General features: G+C 42.0%; 1 protein-coding gene across 2 annotated transcripts in view; it reads left to right on the forward strand.

Annotated features, from left to right (window-relative positions):
• Positions 1-15261, forward strand: part of Tenm3 (teneurin transmembrane protein 3) — a 445726-nt gene that overhangs the window by 315252 nt on the left and 115213 nt on the right. For both annotated transcript variants that reach the window (XM_028757645.1, XM_028757644.1), the window contains exons 6-10: positions 6580-6794; positions 12657-12867; positions 13286-13387; positions 13562-13756; positions 14875-15075. In XM_028757645.1, coding sequence (XP_028613478.1) covers positions 6580-6794; positions 12657-12867; positions 13286-13387; positions 13562-13756; positions 14875-15075 — 924 coding nt within the window. The remainder of the gene's footprint in view (positions 1-6579; positions 6795-12656; positions 12868-13285; positions 13388-13561; positions 13757-14874; positions 15076-15261) is intronic.

Raw genomic sequence — 15261 nt, forward strand, 5'->3', positions numbered from 1 at the left:
TGCTGCTGCTGCTGCTGCTGCTGCTGCTGCTGCTGCTGCTGCTGCTGCTGCTGGATAGCAGCAATCATGTTCTGATTTACATACCGGAAGTGCATGAAGGCCCCACATGATGGAACTTCCATCACATTTGACTTAGTCTCCCTGAAAGCAAATGAGCAGCACCCTTCTTGGTAAAAGATTTGTTACACAGTTTTTAGAATCAGTTTCTTGCCAATAGTGCATACCGCCCCAACAAAGGCTTTACCAGGGCTCAGCAAAACAGTCTTAATGGCACCTGCACTGCTTTTGCCGGCCCACACTTGCTTAATCTGGTAGACTTACAATGCAGTGAGAACGTGAACTGTTGTCCACTTTCATTCACCTTTGCCATTATAATTGCTTTGCCTGCTTTCATCTCACTTCCTGCTTGAGACCTCTCCATTTCGTTAGCTCGTTTAATTCGCGGAGAATACCTACTCTGTAATTTAACTGACACAGCTAGTATTCGTTAAAATCAAATTTACTCTCTGTCAGAAAAAGAAAAAAAAAAAACCCTGCTGCGTTTTCCAGTTCAAATAGTTAAATCTGGATTGTGTCACAGCCTCTGCATTCTGGATTCCTGCTCTGCGTGGCGACAGAACTTTATCATAAGCTTAACAATTGGAACAAATAAAACATTGCTTGTGTTTTCTATTTATTGCCTTTTCTGTGTGTCAGTCTGAAGCCAAAAAGCATTCTTGGACAGTGGCTGAGAATTAGCACCCTCTCTTGTTGGTATATCTAATGTCAAACAATGCCAGTAGTCCTTAGCACTCTCTTTCGACTCTCCCTTTACCCTTGACAGAGGAACCTAGAAGAAAGAGCCAGCAAGACTTGGGTTTCTTGTGTCTTAAGCAAAGATGAAACAAACCACCTGAAGTTTGCCTTTATTCACCATAGGGAAGCTATGTTATAAATATATGTTATATATAACTGAGATATAACAAGATGTTAGGGATGGGAGACAGACTGCTGTAGGAGATTATACACAGGAAGGTTGTTGAAGTTCTAGAAGTCAGTTCTCTAACAGTGACCCCTTTCCTTGCTAATTAGTCTGGATGACGTTCTCCTGGCAAAGCAATAAACACCGAAGTCTCATGGCTGCCAAGGTGTGAGAACACCTCCTCCCCTTTGCAAGTAGTTGTGCAAAGGCCACAGCGGACTCCTTGCCTACTCATAGTCAGTCCTCTGTCTTCGAGGAGCAAGAAGTTGATCTCGGCAGAGTTCAGTCCCCAGGACTGTCCCTCCCAATTCCGGTGGCAATCACAAACCCAAGGTTGTCTGTCTATACATCTGTCCAATCATCTATACATTAGGGTTCCCACGTACCCTCCCTTGGTTTGACTAATTTGCCAGCCTGACTATCCTGTCACAAAGGCCATCACAGGACACAGCGGAGGGATTCGTAGGTCAAGGGGAGGGGACAGACACAGTCACTTCTTTGAGTCTCTGGGTGCTCAGCTGTCCTGGAGCTCTCCAAACCCTTCATTTTGGGTTATTACAAAGGTCTCATAACATAGACAGGACCAGTTAAACCATGGCCGTGTGTGATTAACCTCAACCCTGGTGGTTATAAGTTGAGACTGGAAAATGAACTCTAACCCTAAGTTAGTTTAACCCCATTCTTGAAGCCACCTATGGGCTTCACTCAACCCCAGTAGCATACAAAGACACTGTCACTTCAGAGATTCTAAGGGTCTTAAAAATTGAGTCCCAGGAAATTAGAACAAATGCCGAAATGCATTGCATAGTGGCCTGGGGTCATAACTGTTACTAGAAGAACACTGTTCTAAAAGACTTCAGCGAGAGCACTTGGCTTCGAAGATTCTCTATCATCATGACATGACTGACCGTTCTCATGCTGGATACTGAATCCTCAGCATATCTGCTACTGCTCAGTGAACCACATTTGGCCAACCTTTGGGAGGGGGAGGTTTTGCTTTGTTTTATTTCATTTTTAGTTCTGTTTATAAAGAAGAGACCCTCTCCCTGAAGAGAAGACATCTGTTTCAGGACCCATAGGCCTAACTGAGTTAGGTGGTACACTACCTCGGGTGACAGTGGCCTCTCATTATTTCAGTGAATAGGATTTAACCCCTTAAAGTCAACAAATAGAGAAAGCAAGAAGGCAGGAATACCCACATATTAAGCTACTTAGAGATGATGACGCCTTAAGCCCGAGAAGCCAGAACTCAAAAATTTCAGTTCTCAAAGCCTTATGTACTTAGGCAAAGTTGAAGTATTGGGGAAAACAGTTTGTGGACTACGGCCAGTTTATATTTGCCACTCATAAAATTGCTAACACTTACTTCCATCAGCATGAGATGGGCCCTATCACCACAGAACTGCCTGCATGCGCCTCCAGAGCAACAGAAGAGGTACTTGTAAGTAGCTGTGAAGTACGGGAGCAGTGCTAGGCATGTATTATCTGGACATAGGATCCCAAGTGTGAGCCGTGGCCATGTTTAGTAGGGTGTGTACACAGCAGATTTTAGCGGGGGCTTCAGGGAGGGAAGGCAGCTGCTGTCTTCAGGGTCGTAAAAGTTGCCTCAGCCCAGGCTGATGCTGTGTGCCAGCTACCCCAGCTGCTCTGGAAGCTGAGGCCAGAGGATCCCCAGAACAAGGCTTGCCTAGGCTGCACAGAGTTGCCCGGGCAACTTACACAAAAAGTCTCAAAAGTAACAGCAAAATAAGACCTGGGTTACATACTTCAGTGGTGGAGCACTGAAGGGCCTACTATGTGCAAGGCCATAGGTTCATTCCTATGTATACGTACATACATACATACATACATACATGCATAATATGGAAGTCAGTCAGAATGTCAACTTATTAGCAATTTATGACAAATCACAGCCAAAAATGATATATGGCTTTTTCTCAAAAACCGTCCTTTACTTATAAAACTTATTATTCAAAACAACAATAGATAGATCACGCCTTTAATCCCAGCACTCAGGACACAGAGGCAGGCAGGTCTCTGTGAGTTCCAGACACTCAGGAACAGAGTGAGATTTTTGTCTCCAAAAAGAAATTGGTAAGGTATAACGTTACACCCTATCCTTGCCAGCTCTGTGCATTCTCTGCTGTGTTCTGAGTTAGAGCATCTTGCATGAAATAGGTGGATAGATTTAAATAATAACTTAAAACAGTGTTTTTTTGGTTTAATAGACAGCATGATTTCTAGGGATGATATGAAAGACATAGTTTGGAAACTCGAGGCGTGATGTCATTTACCTTGAGCACACACTATCTCCCTGAGTCTTAGCTTCTTGTCTCAAAGTGTCACCCTCTCGGGGTTGGTTAGGAGTTCGGTACAAATGACACAGGCAAAGCTACCTGTCCTAGGTGTTCAGAAAGCCTAACCCCACTGTCGCCCAGCACTTAAACTCTGCACCGGTGCTAATTCACTATGCAAACATAGACTGCACAGCAGAAGCTCCTTTACAGGGGGAATGCTGTCAAGTGTCTAAAAGTATCATTGATTAAAGCAACTTGTCTGTCGAAATAAGAAGCAGAACGCTTTGAGAGCAGAGACAATCTTACCTGTCTTTCATTTAAACATGTATTCTGATTTTGCTTTGTTGGGTATATTATGTTATTAGATAACGTCACAGGAATGGGGCACGGCTTAAGATCTCTAAGTGTTCATATATGAAAAGCCCTTAGAGTATTTTATTATACCAAACTGGCTTGAGAAAAGCAGGCCTTCAGGCTTCAGGGTCGTTAGCTGCAATGATCACAGACCTCAAGAAGTGACTCTATGGAATTATGAATAATGGTGTTTTATCAGCCATATGTGTATCGCCCTCTCTGCATCAGACATGGGCTGTTGACCATTTCCCCATCCCCACTTCCATCTCCTGGCTTCCTGTAGTCTGCACTTTAAATGCTCCTCAAACAGTGACCTCATTTCACCTCTTGCCTGCTCAGACCTTTAGCAGGACTCCGTTTAGCTATAACCATCCTTGGCAGCTTATGGTATATGTGTGTCTGTAGGATCCAGTTGTCCAGGTAAAAAACTAACCCTGACATTTACTAGAGATATACCCTCCCTCAAACCTCAGATTTACCCATAGAAGTGAATCGGTTATGAATCGTTCCACGCCCTCTCTGCCGTCAGCTCGTGTCTACCATACTCATCTCTGATGATGGGGAGTTCTTCCTAGTAATCTTAGATAATGTTTCTCTGATGCAGAGAAACAGAGAGAAGGACAGGGGAGGGTGGTGATCAGGGACAGAGGGATGGAGCGGGGAGGGAAGAACATAAGAACATCTCCACTTTGCAGTGCCATTTGCATAATTAGACCATTATGTAATTCTTCAAGCCTTCACGGTTTTAAACTGTCCTAGAAATAGCATATCTAATGGTAAATAGATACATCCTCAAGAAAAGTATAATGATGCTTGTTGATCGAATGGAAAGTATTTACAAATCAGAAGCCCCAGCTGTACAGGTATAAATGGCATCTTCTCTACCGCAGATGTAGATACTGTCTTCCCCTTCCAACCTCACTTCCCATTCCTTTCCCAGGAACAGAGAATGCATTCCTTCGTACAAGGGCCATGGAGCTGAGCATTAGTCTAGACCTCATGGTAATTCAGTGGTCATGTGGCCGTCCTCATTTTCCAGAAGGTTCCTCAGCCACTGATGTGGCCATGATTCAAACCCAGGTTGTTAAATTCCAGGGCTTCTCTTCCACATGCATCTGAACACATTCCCGACTCCATATCTTTTTCTAAACCGGGATATTTATCCTAACTCAGATATCTTGTGTTGGTCATGGTTCTCTAAACCAAGAGGATGAACATATGTTAAAAGGTCTTACTCACAAAAAAATAACTCTGGTTGGTCCAGCAATCACTGTCTTCACACTGGAAGGGTTGAGAACTCAGCAGCTGCTCAGCTCATGAATTTAGGTACCTCAGCTGTTCCAGTCTCGCACTGAAAACCTGGAGAGCCACTGCTCGTCAGTCTATATTAGAAGCCCAAAGAAGCTGGGTTCTGACATTAGGGAAGGAATATTACAGCAGCAGTGGTGGGGGCAGCAGCAGAGCAGATGAACTTGCTGGTAAGAGAGCAGGCAAACAAGGCAAAGCTTTTCTTTCTTTTTTTTTTTTTTTTTTTTTAAATCCAGGAAGCCACAAGGAAGGTGTCACCCACATTTGTTCCTCACTTCGGATAACATAATCATGAAAATTCTTCACAGGTGTGCCTCACAGCTTGCCTTTTAGCTGACTGCAGATCCACTCAAGTTATCAACCAAGATTAGCCTTCACACTTCATCTACCTGTCCTTCAAAGTCCAGTAGGATGGCCTTCCACTGACCCATTCATGAAGCTTTAGGCTGTCACCTAGTTCGACAGTTTGCACAGATTGTCTCCTCTGGGTGAGGACTAAGTGTGTAAGCTGTGTAGTAAATGGTTTCTAAGCTACTGCTCTTTGATTCCTATTCTTTATTATGATGTCAATGTTCTGCCCCTAGCAGACGCTTAATAAAATGAAAGCAATTTTAAATTAACAGCACTTCACAGATAGAAGGCTCTCTCCTCTCTTTAGGATAAGATATAATTCTCAGATTTGAGATTAAATCTTAAAATTTTTTGAATTAACAAGTTCTCTGGGGGGCTATTTCCAGTTTAATGAAAAAAAGAGGAAAACGATTGGTTAAGTCAACTTTGTTATCACGTTAAAAGGGCTGGGTTTGATGGAGGATAATTTGCCTTCTGTCTCTTCAGCGTCTGTGGACCTTCTCTTTTGCTTTCCCTTGCAATTAAATGTAACAACCCCTTCTGTTGCAGGGAGAGTAGCTAAGAAAGGACCAGGGGCAAAGGGGAACACCACCCCCAAAAAAACAACCTTGGATCTGTTTTCTAGAACCAGGTCGCCATGTGAGGAGATGGCAAGGATTCGGGGAGTCGCAGATTTGTTTCCCCTGAGGACTGAAGGTCTTTGGGGAGGGGTATGGCTAATGCTCAGGATGGATCAAGAAACCGGAAGTCCCGCCCTTCTTTCCTTTTCCTTCTCCTTTTTTTATTGACCTATGTTTTTTTTTCCTTCCCGCCCCCCTCCCCATGTACGACTTGAAGAGGACTGCATGAGTTGGTAGCATTGATTGGTTGATTAAAGATTGTCTTGGAAATCTCTAGAATCCATTCTGCCTTAATTCGAACTCATCAGTATTAACGGTATGATTAGAGTAGCCGATAAGCAACAGACTGAATCTCTCCCAAGAAATAACAAGGCGTATAATTTATAAGGCATTTATGTTTCAAATACATGAGAAATGCTATCAGTATGGAAGCAGCTTCAGTGATCAGCGTACTTTGGGGGAAGTCGGAAATTTTGACTTCCGTGCCTTAAAGAATGTTAGGTGGGAATTATTGTAACAACACTTCGCAGGTTAAAAAAAAAAAAGTTCTTAAACGGAAGACAAGCGAGGGAGTATCTGTCTCTCTTGCAGAAGAAGAATTCCTGAACAATGAGGGAAAGTGACTCTCTGAAAAGAAGCCCTGTTATTTTAATCTTTTTTTCTTCATCGCCGGGTCTCTCACATTCAGGAAAATTAGGTGGAATTACCCATGAAAATAACACCATAGATTCCGGAGAACTTGATATTGGCCGGAGAGCAATTCAAGAGGTTCCCCCCGGGATCTTCTGGAGATCGCAGCTCTTTATCGATCAGCCACAGTTTCTCAAGTTCAACATCTCTCTTCAGAAGGATGCATTGATCGGAGTGTACGGCCGGAAGGGCTTACCGCCTTCCCATACTCAGGTGAGCGTGGGCGTTGCCATCAATAAAATGCGGGCTCCTACTCTGCATTTCCAGATGTTACTCTATCTCTGAAACTCAGCTGTTGGGGGAAGTCTAAACGGATATTTTGCGATAGAAGTTTGTGTGTAACTTGTGCTTGTTCGAGACATCTGAATCACTAGTAGGAATAAGGGCTTGGCTTGGGTTGCTAATGATGGGTTGAAATGGCTAAAAATGTCAGAGGAACTTAATGAGGGTAGAGCATCAGCTGGGTATCTATCACACAGTCCAACCTCCAAGATTCTATTGTAATTTCAGATGGTTGTATATAACCTTCATGCCCAAGAGGGGTACTTAAGATCATCTTAAATCTATTGATTTGGTTAAAGCGGTTCTTGAGATTTATGTCAGATTTATTTTTAGTAAGGAGAATGTTGAAATACACACGTAATAAGCATGATAGTTAACCACAGTTCCCCTTTGAAAACAAGGAAGAGTGACGTGAGTAGTCAGAATGCTCGTAGACAGCCAAGCATGATGACATCCGTGTGCTCCTCAGACTACTGGACCCATAGCATTAAAAGTCAGTTCTTTGTATGAAGACACTCCCACTGGAAAAGCCGCAGCTGAAATGTCCACAGAGGAGCTGCACAGACGTGCAATCACAGTTACTCTGAAGTCTGAGGCAGGCGAATCACAAGTTCAAGGCTAGCCTGGGCAGCTAAGTGAGGTAAATTTCAAAGTTGAAAAGTAGCCTAGGAAGCTGACTCAATGGTAGGGTACTTGCCTAGAGTCTTTAAGGTCCTAGTCCCCTAAGTTCAATCCCAACTACCACAAAAAACCAAAGACTATAATACAGAGTCACACATATCCAGTTTAGACATTGAGGGTTTATTATTTTTAAAAAACAGGCTTATAAGGGGGGGGGAGAGATAGTAAAGGAAACACTGAGTTTCAGTCTCTGTCATCAGGAGGAATAAAAAGGCCCCATAATATCTAAGCAAAAGTATTTTTGAATTATCGCCTATAAAATTGGAAAAGGAATTTAAAAATGTACTAGCCAGTTAATTAATACTTAGATGAGTTTGACATATTTTATAATAAGTATTTCCTTGTGGAATTCCATGTTGGATTTTTTTTTCATTTAAGATAGAAAGACCAAGATTTTCATGCAAACTACATATTCTGTGCTCATTTCTAGAATCCTAGGTTGTGAAATATCAAAAATAATGGCCAAACACTAGTAAAGCAATCCTATCTTGAAAGAAGTACTCAGGTTCTCAGCATGCCTTCTGAAGCATCTATGGATTTCTGTTTCCGTGTGATTTCTGACTAATATGTTACAATAGATCCTCATATCTGTGATGTCCGACTGAACCCCATGGGTCCTTCTGTGTCAGACATTTGTCATGATGTACAAGTATCCAATCTTAAGCTTTAAAATTTACCCCAGGGTGATGCTGACTTTAAACCTTGTGGGAAGAAAAGATAAAGACACTAAAAAAAAAAAAAAATGGAAAGTTGTCCCCATACTCATGAACTGAGAGAATTCATATTGTAAAAATGCTAATTATACCGAAAGCTAGTTAGAGATTCAATGCAGTCCCAACCAAAATGTCCATCCTAGTCTCCATCGAAATAGAGGGACTGCCAAGGAAAGTGAATTTGTAAAGCTCCACTTACCCCAGACATACTGTATCTATGTGAATAGTCCAGCGAGACACAGAAACTTCTCGCCACTGAAGCCACATCTGAAATTAAATTATTTTCTCCAGTTCAAGGAAGAATCCTCTTACGTTAAGCACATTTATAAATGTGCACCTTAAAGTCACCTACAAATAATTTCAGATGAAACATGGGTGCTCTATCCAGAAGTGGGCGTACACACACTAGGCAGACAGAGGCTACAAAGCTGGCCAGTAAAGTTCAAGGCCAGCCTGTTCTCTGTAGCAAGTTCCAGGCCAACCGGGGCTGTTGTAAAACCTGTGTATTGTGTTGTGCACTTAAAAAGCTTGTTTAGCCGGGCAATGGTGGCACACTCCTTTAGTCCTAGCACTTGGGAGACAGAGGCAGGTGGATTTCTGAGTTCGAGGCCAGCCAGGGCTATACAGAGAAACCCTGTCTTGGAAAACAAAAAAACAAACAAACAACAACAACAACACACAAAAAAAGCTTGTTTAAGGATATATAGCTGACTTTTGCATTAAATGCATAACACATAAAATTAGGAAAACGGAAGGCGCAGTTGATGTCTTCTTACAATTGCACCATTATTTAGTAACAGTCCCCATGACATCTATCCTTTCCTGCCACAGTATATGTGTGTGTGTGTGTGTGTGTGTGTGTGTGTGTGTGTATGTATCTGTGTAAGGGTATCCTTTTTCTTAAGCCTTGGTTATTAGAGTTCCTTCCTCTGGTTTATTCAAGATCAGCAGAGCAAACAGCTGTTTCTGAGTTCAGTGTTTAAACATGAAATATGCTATAAAGCAGCCCAAATTGAACATTTCTCTGTTCCTGGGGAGCATTAAATAAATCAACCTGAAATAATTAAAATCGGCCAGCCCCTCAGAAGAGTCACTTGAGTTTTGAAAGTCAAAGTCTCTGTGACCCTTTATAGAACTGCCCATTTGATCATTGCCAAGGAACTGACAGACTGTCGTCTCCCGGATGGCCGATTTATTCTCCTGGACGGTTGGAAGCCTAAGGAAGCAATTCTTTGCTCTGTAGCTCCTGTGCTATGGCATGTTAGTGCATTTGCCTGACGGCTGTTTCAGAAAAGGAGGCAGAAACCCAAGTTCTAAACACCTACCACTTTTTGATTTTTATGCCTTATATCATACGTGACCTTGTATAAGTAACTTAACTCACCCAAGACTCAGTGTCTGTTGGTAAAATGAGAGAGTTGAGTAAGAAGACTTCTAAAACATTTTTCTTCTCTGTGTTCTGGCAATATATACAGCAGGACTATGCCACCATCAGACACTTGAAGGGAGGCAACTTTTTAAAGGCAGGGCATGCTGCCATGCAGTTACCATCCTGACACTTGAGAGGCTTTGAAGCAAAATGTTTGGTAGTTAAAGGCCGTCAGGGGGTACATGGCAAAGCTGGCTCAAAAACCAAGAACAACAGTTGATTGAAGGGCATAGTCAAGCGTTCACTGACTCGGCACCCATCAATTTATTAACAGAAATGGAATTCAACAGATAGATTGTCTTGTCTTTTCAGAAGTAAACTACCAAATACCAGGAAAAGTCTTATTTTCGTTTTTACATGGCTGATTAAATAGTAAACCATTGAAAAAGAAACATAACATTTGTGTGTCACACACACACACACACACACACACACACACCATATTAGGTAATAGCCTAAGAAATAAGGTAATATTATAAGAAAACTTCCCTTAAAGCAATGGTTCTCAGCTTGTGGGTCATAACCCCTTGAGTGGTGGCATATCATATATCCTGCATATCAGATATTTATATTTCATAAAAGTAGCAAAATTAACAGCTATGAAGTAGTAGCAACAGAAATAATTGTATGGTTGGGGGGTCATCACAACCTAAGGAGCTGTATTAAAGGGTCACAGCGTTAGTAAGGTGGAGGAGTACTTCCTTAAAGGGAGCTGACCAAGTTCCAACTTAGTGAAATCTTGTAACATAACAGATGCTGCCGTGATGGCTACCCAGAGTTTAAGATTGAACAGTTGGTCCAAGGGATTGTATACTGAATATAGCGTAAGTTCTTAAGTTCCTCCCCACAGAAATCAATCCATGCACAGCTCCAGTCTGTAAGTGGAGCAAAGCCCAGACTAGCCCTTATATGATCATGTTTTGCCCGAAGGACAAGCCATATAATGTGTTTATTTTGAGTGGAGATGATTATAGTTTAAAGAAGGTAATTTTCTTCAGGTGTTTTGAATAGCTCTCCTGAAGTCATCTCTGAAATGTCATTACAGAAGCCTAGAGCTGGGGTTTAAAGCCGCCAGATACTTCTCAGCACCGCATGGTCCCCTCCACTCTAGTGCCCCGTCAATGTGTGGGCGTGGCACAGATGTGTATCTCTGTGCTGCCAGTGACAACTGACTGTAGACTAGTTAAAACTCCAGATTTCTACGTTTTTACTTTCTCAGTTACTGTAGGTATAATGTGGGAAAATCATCTGTATTGAACCATGGAAATAACGTTTTCCTTCTTGCTTTGCCCTGGTAATATAAATATTTAAATCCGATGAGTAAATGGAGAGAACTTATTTGAGGTGGAGGCACCCTTCAAAATTAGGCTTGCTTCTTCTCCTCTACTCATGAGGAGATGGAATTCCCGTGACGTTTTCATAAATAGCCAGAAATGTCATTGTTTCAGTCCTTGTAAGAAAATTGAAAAAATGTTGAGGGCTAATGAAGTTTGCATATGTCTTGCATATTACAACCCAAAGAAGAAAATGCTTTTATTTAAATCAAGGTTTTAGTAAGTCACAAACTGAATCGCATATCAGATCCTCTTATTGTGACCATAAATGACTATTTAAACATAATTCCCAGAAATTCAAATAACTAATTCGATTTTTTATTTGATTTGATTAAGAACGTCGTATAATATAATAGTGTTTTCCTCATACAACTGTTCCATTTAAAGAATTAATCATATCATAAAGTACAAGTGATGCACAGAGATAGTACTACACTTATGACATTTCGTGCATGGTCCACATCTCCTTACATATGCTTGTAAGCTTTTACACTAAATATGTTTCAGAAGTAAAATAAAACTGGACAAGAGGAGCACTGTGCTAAGATGCTAATAACTAATGAGCTTACTGAAGCCACTATTGAAGAATCTCTTCAGTGTCTTCCAAATTCACTGGCATCTGTTTACAATTCTATAGGCTGGAAACAAACAACCCTATAGGTTTGTTGGCACTCCTGTCCCATAGCTTAAATCCTCCAGTTCAACGCTCTTAACTGCTAGTGTTTGTAATTAATTGTGGTAAAGACAAAATGCAGCTTCAAGGATGACTGTCGCCACCACCCTAACTCTGCCCGTGGTTGTTTCTCCATCCCTCTAGACCCCTCTAGAGGTTAATCAGTCTATTGACTTTAATTAGGGATATTAAAGCCTTCATTACAAAGGTTCAACCTAAGTGTATTTGTGTAAAATCCCATGAACGCGTGAATGGTTACGTTAGGATCCCAGGAGAGATGTGTAGTCCTGGGGTGGAAAAGACCCCGGCTCTACAGCAGGGTGCATCCAAGTCCCTAGACCAGATGCACCAGTTCACAGGGAGGAGGACCTGCTGAACCTCCTAAGGAGTCCCCAAGAGTAACTATGAATGCCTTGCCCAAGGAGCTGCTTCCAGGAATAAGAATTATCCCAGGGGCCTTTAGACAGCACTCATTGCTATACATAGCGTCAAGTGGGAGTAGTTCTTAAACTATTCATGGTCTGAGTAGAATCCCATAGATTTCAGTTATATCCCCAAACTGCATTAGTTTACCAAACTCACCATCGGTCAGGAGCACGAATAAAATTTGCAATTATCTTATATAAACAAATCGAATCGATTTGCAGGTTATGGAGTTAGCTGTCCATAATTACTTCAACACCTAACTAAAATGAACAGAGTGACCACTTCTAAGAGAGGCGGGCATCTCACAAATGCTCCCTAAAAAGGAAGGAAATTATCGTTTCAGTTTGAACACAAGGAGATCCAACGGGTAGTTTTTATTCTTATAAAATCCATGCATAGAAGACTTCTGTCACTTGGACCTGTCGATCAAAAACTTCTTTCTAGTACTTGGTTTATTTGCCAAAGAGGACAGCTTGAAGTTGCAGTACGTGTATTATTTCTAGCTACTAACACTGTTTCCCATGCCCTCGTCCCCAGTACGACTTTGTGGAGCTCCTGGATGGCAGCAGGTTAATTGCAAGAGAGCAGCGGAACCTGGTGGAATCTGAAAGAGCCGGGCGGCAGGCGAGATCCGTCAGCCTGCACGAAGCTGGCTTTATCCAGTACTTGGATTCTGGAATCTGGCATCTGGCCTTTTATAACGATGGGAAAAATCCAGAGCAGGTTTCTTTTAACACTATCATTATAGGTAGGGGCCTTCTTCAAAGCATCCTTTTCCACCTATAGCCTAAGCTCTGCGCTGAATAGAAAGTAAATCATCGTTACCAGACTTGAGCGATGTCTCGGGTGATAAAGCACGGGTAAAATGAACACATTGTCAGTTGCTCATTGGTGACTGTACAGCAAGCCCTAAAGCTCTGTAAAATATACTATAAATTACTGTGGGGAGGAAAAGCACCTCAAGAGAACACTTTTAAAACTCTGCACTAGAAGTATCACGGCTTTAAGTCAGTATGCTGCAGATTATCTTATATAAATGAATCGATTTGCAGGTTCTGGAGTTAGCTGTCCATAATTACTTCAACACCTAACTAAAATGAACAGAGTGACCACTTCTAAGAGAGGCGGGCATCTCACAAATGCTCCCTCTTGTCTCTCTCCTTCAGAGTCTGTGGTGGAATGCCCCCGAAATTGCCATGGAAACGGAGAGTGTGTTTCTGGAACTTGCCATTGTTTCCCAGGGTTTCTGGGTCCGGATTGTTCAAGAGGTATGCAAGTCAGATTCCCTTCCTAAGCGAATAAGCCGTAGGAATACATCCAATTGAGAAAACATAGCAACGAGGGAAAGGGAAGGGGTGGGAAAGGCGCATAGCTGCTTGTTCGTCGGGAGGCTCAGTGGAGAGCGTGGCTGTTGATCCCTTCTGTCATGTGTTATTTCACAGCAGCCTGTCCCGTGCTCTGTAGTGGCAATGGGCAGTACTCCAAGGGCCGCTGCCTGTGCTTCAGCGGCTGGAAGGGCACCGAGTGTGACGTGCCGACTACCCAGTGCATTGACCCGCAGTGTGGGGGTCGTGGGATTTGCATCATGGGCTCTTGTGCTTGTAACTCGGGATACAAAGGAGAAAACTGTGAAGAAGGTAAACATGTCAATATTTACCAAACCCTTCTTGTTATCTCCATAAAGAAACAGATTAAATCTGTAATCTCCGGTTAGGCAAAGGCATCTCTCTCACACATGCTTCTTTACGAAAAAGCAATTTTTATTTCCATATTTATGAACGCATTGTTCCATTAACGTTTTAACTAATAAAAAGAACAGATACCAAAGAGCCCTTTTGCTCTGTTTCTGTAGCATGAGTAATCCTTTTTTTTTTTTTTAAATCTCTGAGAAAGTAAGCAAGCATTTGTGTCTTAAATCCCAACAAAGGACTGGCTTGTTGTTGTTTCTTTTTAGCTTTTTGCATTGATGCTGACTTCCTTGACATCTCTGGAAAGTAGGGACAGTTGAATGGAATGGAATGAATAAGGACAACTTAGTGGATTTGTCCCACCACTGTATGGGAGATGAGAGACGAGACACTAGGCTGTAAAGTGCAGTTAAACTGGTTTGCTTTGGTTTGGTTTGCTTTTCTTCCAGAAAGCAAAAAAAAAGAAAAAAAAAAAGCACTATTTCCGTTCTCCAATCAAATTGATTGTATTGATCTGGACTCACAAAGTAATGCAATTAAGTCTCTGGAATTAAATTTTCAGGCCATTGACCGTACAAGTGTAAAGTTTTATTGAGTCAAATTGCTAAATTAAATCTCATCTTCTAAAGCACATTAAAGTGAATTAAGAAGGATAGAGTGTGCAACTCATTTATTTCTCGAACAATCTGAGGAGCCCACGCAGCTGTCAGTGCCCGGTGGTCACGGAGAGGGTCATTGCGTACAGGGTCTGTTCTCGAAAAGGCAGTCGTTATGGCCCTGCAGAGGCACAACACGGAGCGGTTGTCTTAGACCTCCAGAACGTGTTCGTCTAATCTGTGAAAATGACAAATCCTTGCAAGGGTCTCAGTTACCTAAATGGCGCTGGGTTGGTTCTTAAAACTTGGTCCAACTCCCTGCCTTTTCAGAGACAAGTTCATGAGAGTGGAGGATAGATGTTTGATTATCTAAAACATTGATAGGAATTCAATTAAGAGTTGATGCTTTATCCCGCATGAACTAGGATATCTTTCATCTTTAATAAAATTGTTCTCTTCTCTTGACACTAGCGGACTGCCTAGATCCTGGATGTTCTAATCATGGGGTGTGTATCCATGGGGAATGTCACTGCAATCCAGGATGGGGTGGCAGCAACTGTGAAATACTGAAGACTATGTGTGCGGACCAGTGCTCGGGCCATGGGACATACCTTCAGGAAAGCGGCTCTTGCACTTGTGACCCAAATTGGACTGGCCCCGACTGCTCAAATGGTGAGGTCAACTAATACCTTACGATCAAGTATTTACCGTAATTTAATTAAGATTTGGGGATCTATGACTTCTTCAGGCACATTTGTTTAAACTTTATTACATTACCAAATGATTATTTAAAGATATAAATGTATGAAGGAATGAATTAGTTACTCCTTATGAAAAGGAAATAAGCTTAGGTAATTT

This window comes from Grammomys surdaster, unplaced genomic scaffold (genome assembly GCF_004785775.1).
Source record: "Grammomys surdaster isolate TR1022 unplaced genomic scaffold, NIH_TR_1.0 126178, whole genome shotgun sequence".
NCBI lineage: Eukaryota > Metazoa > Chordata > Mammalia > Rodentia > Muridae > Grammomys > Grammomys surdaster.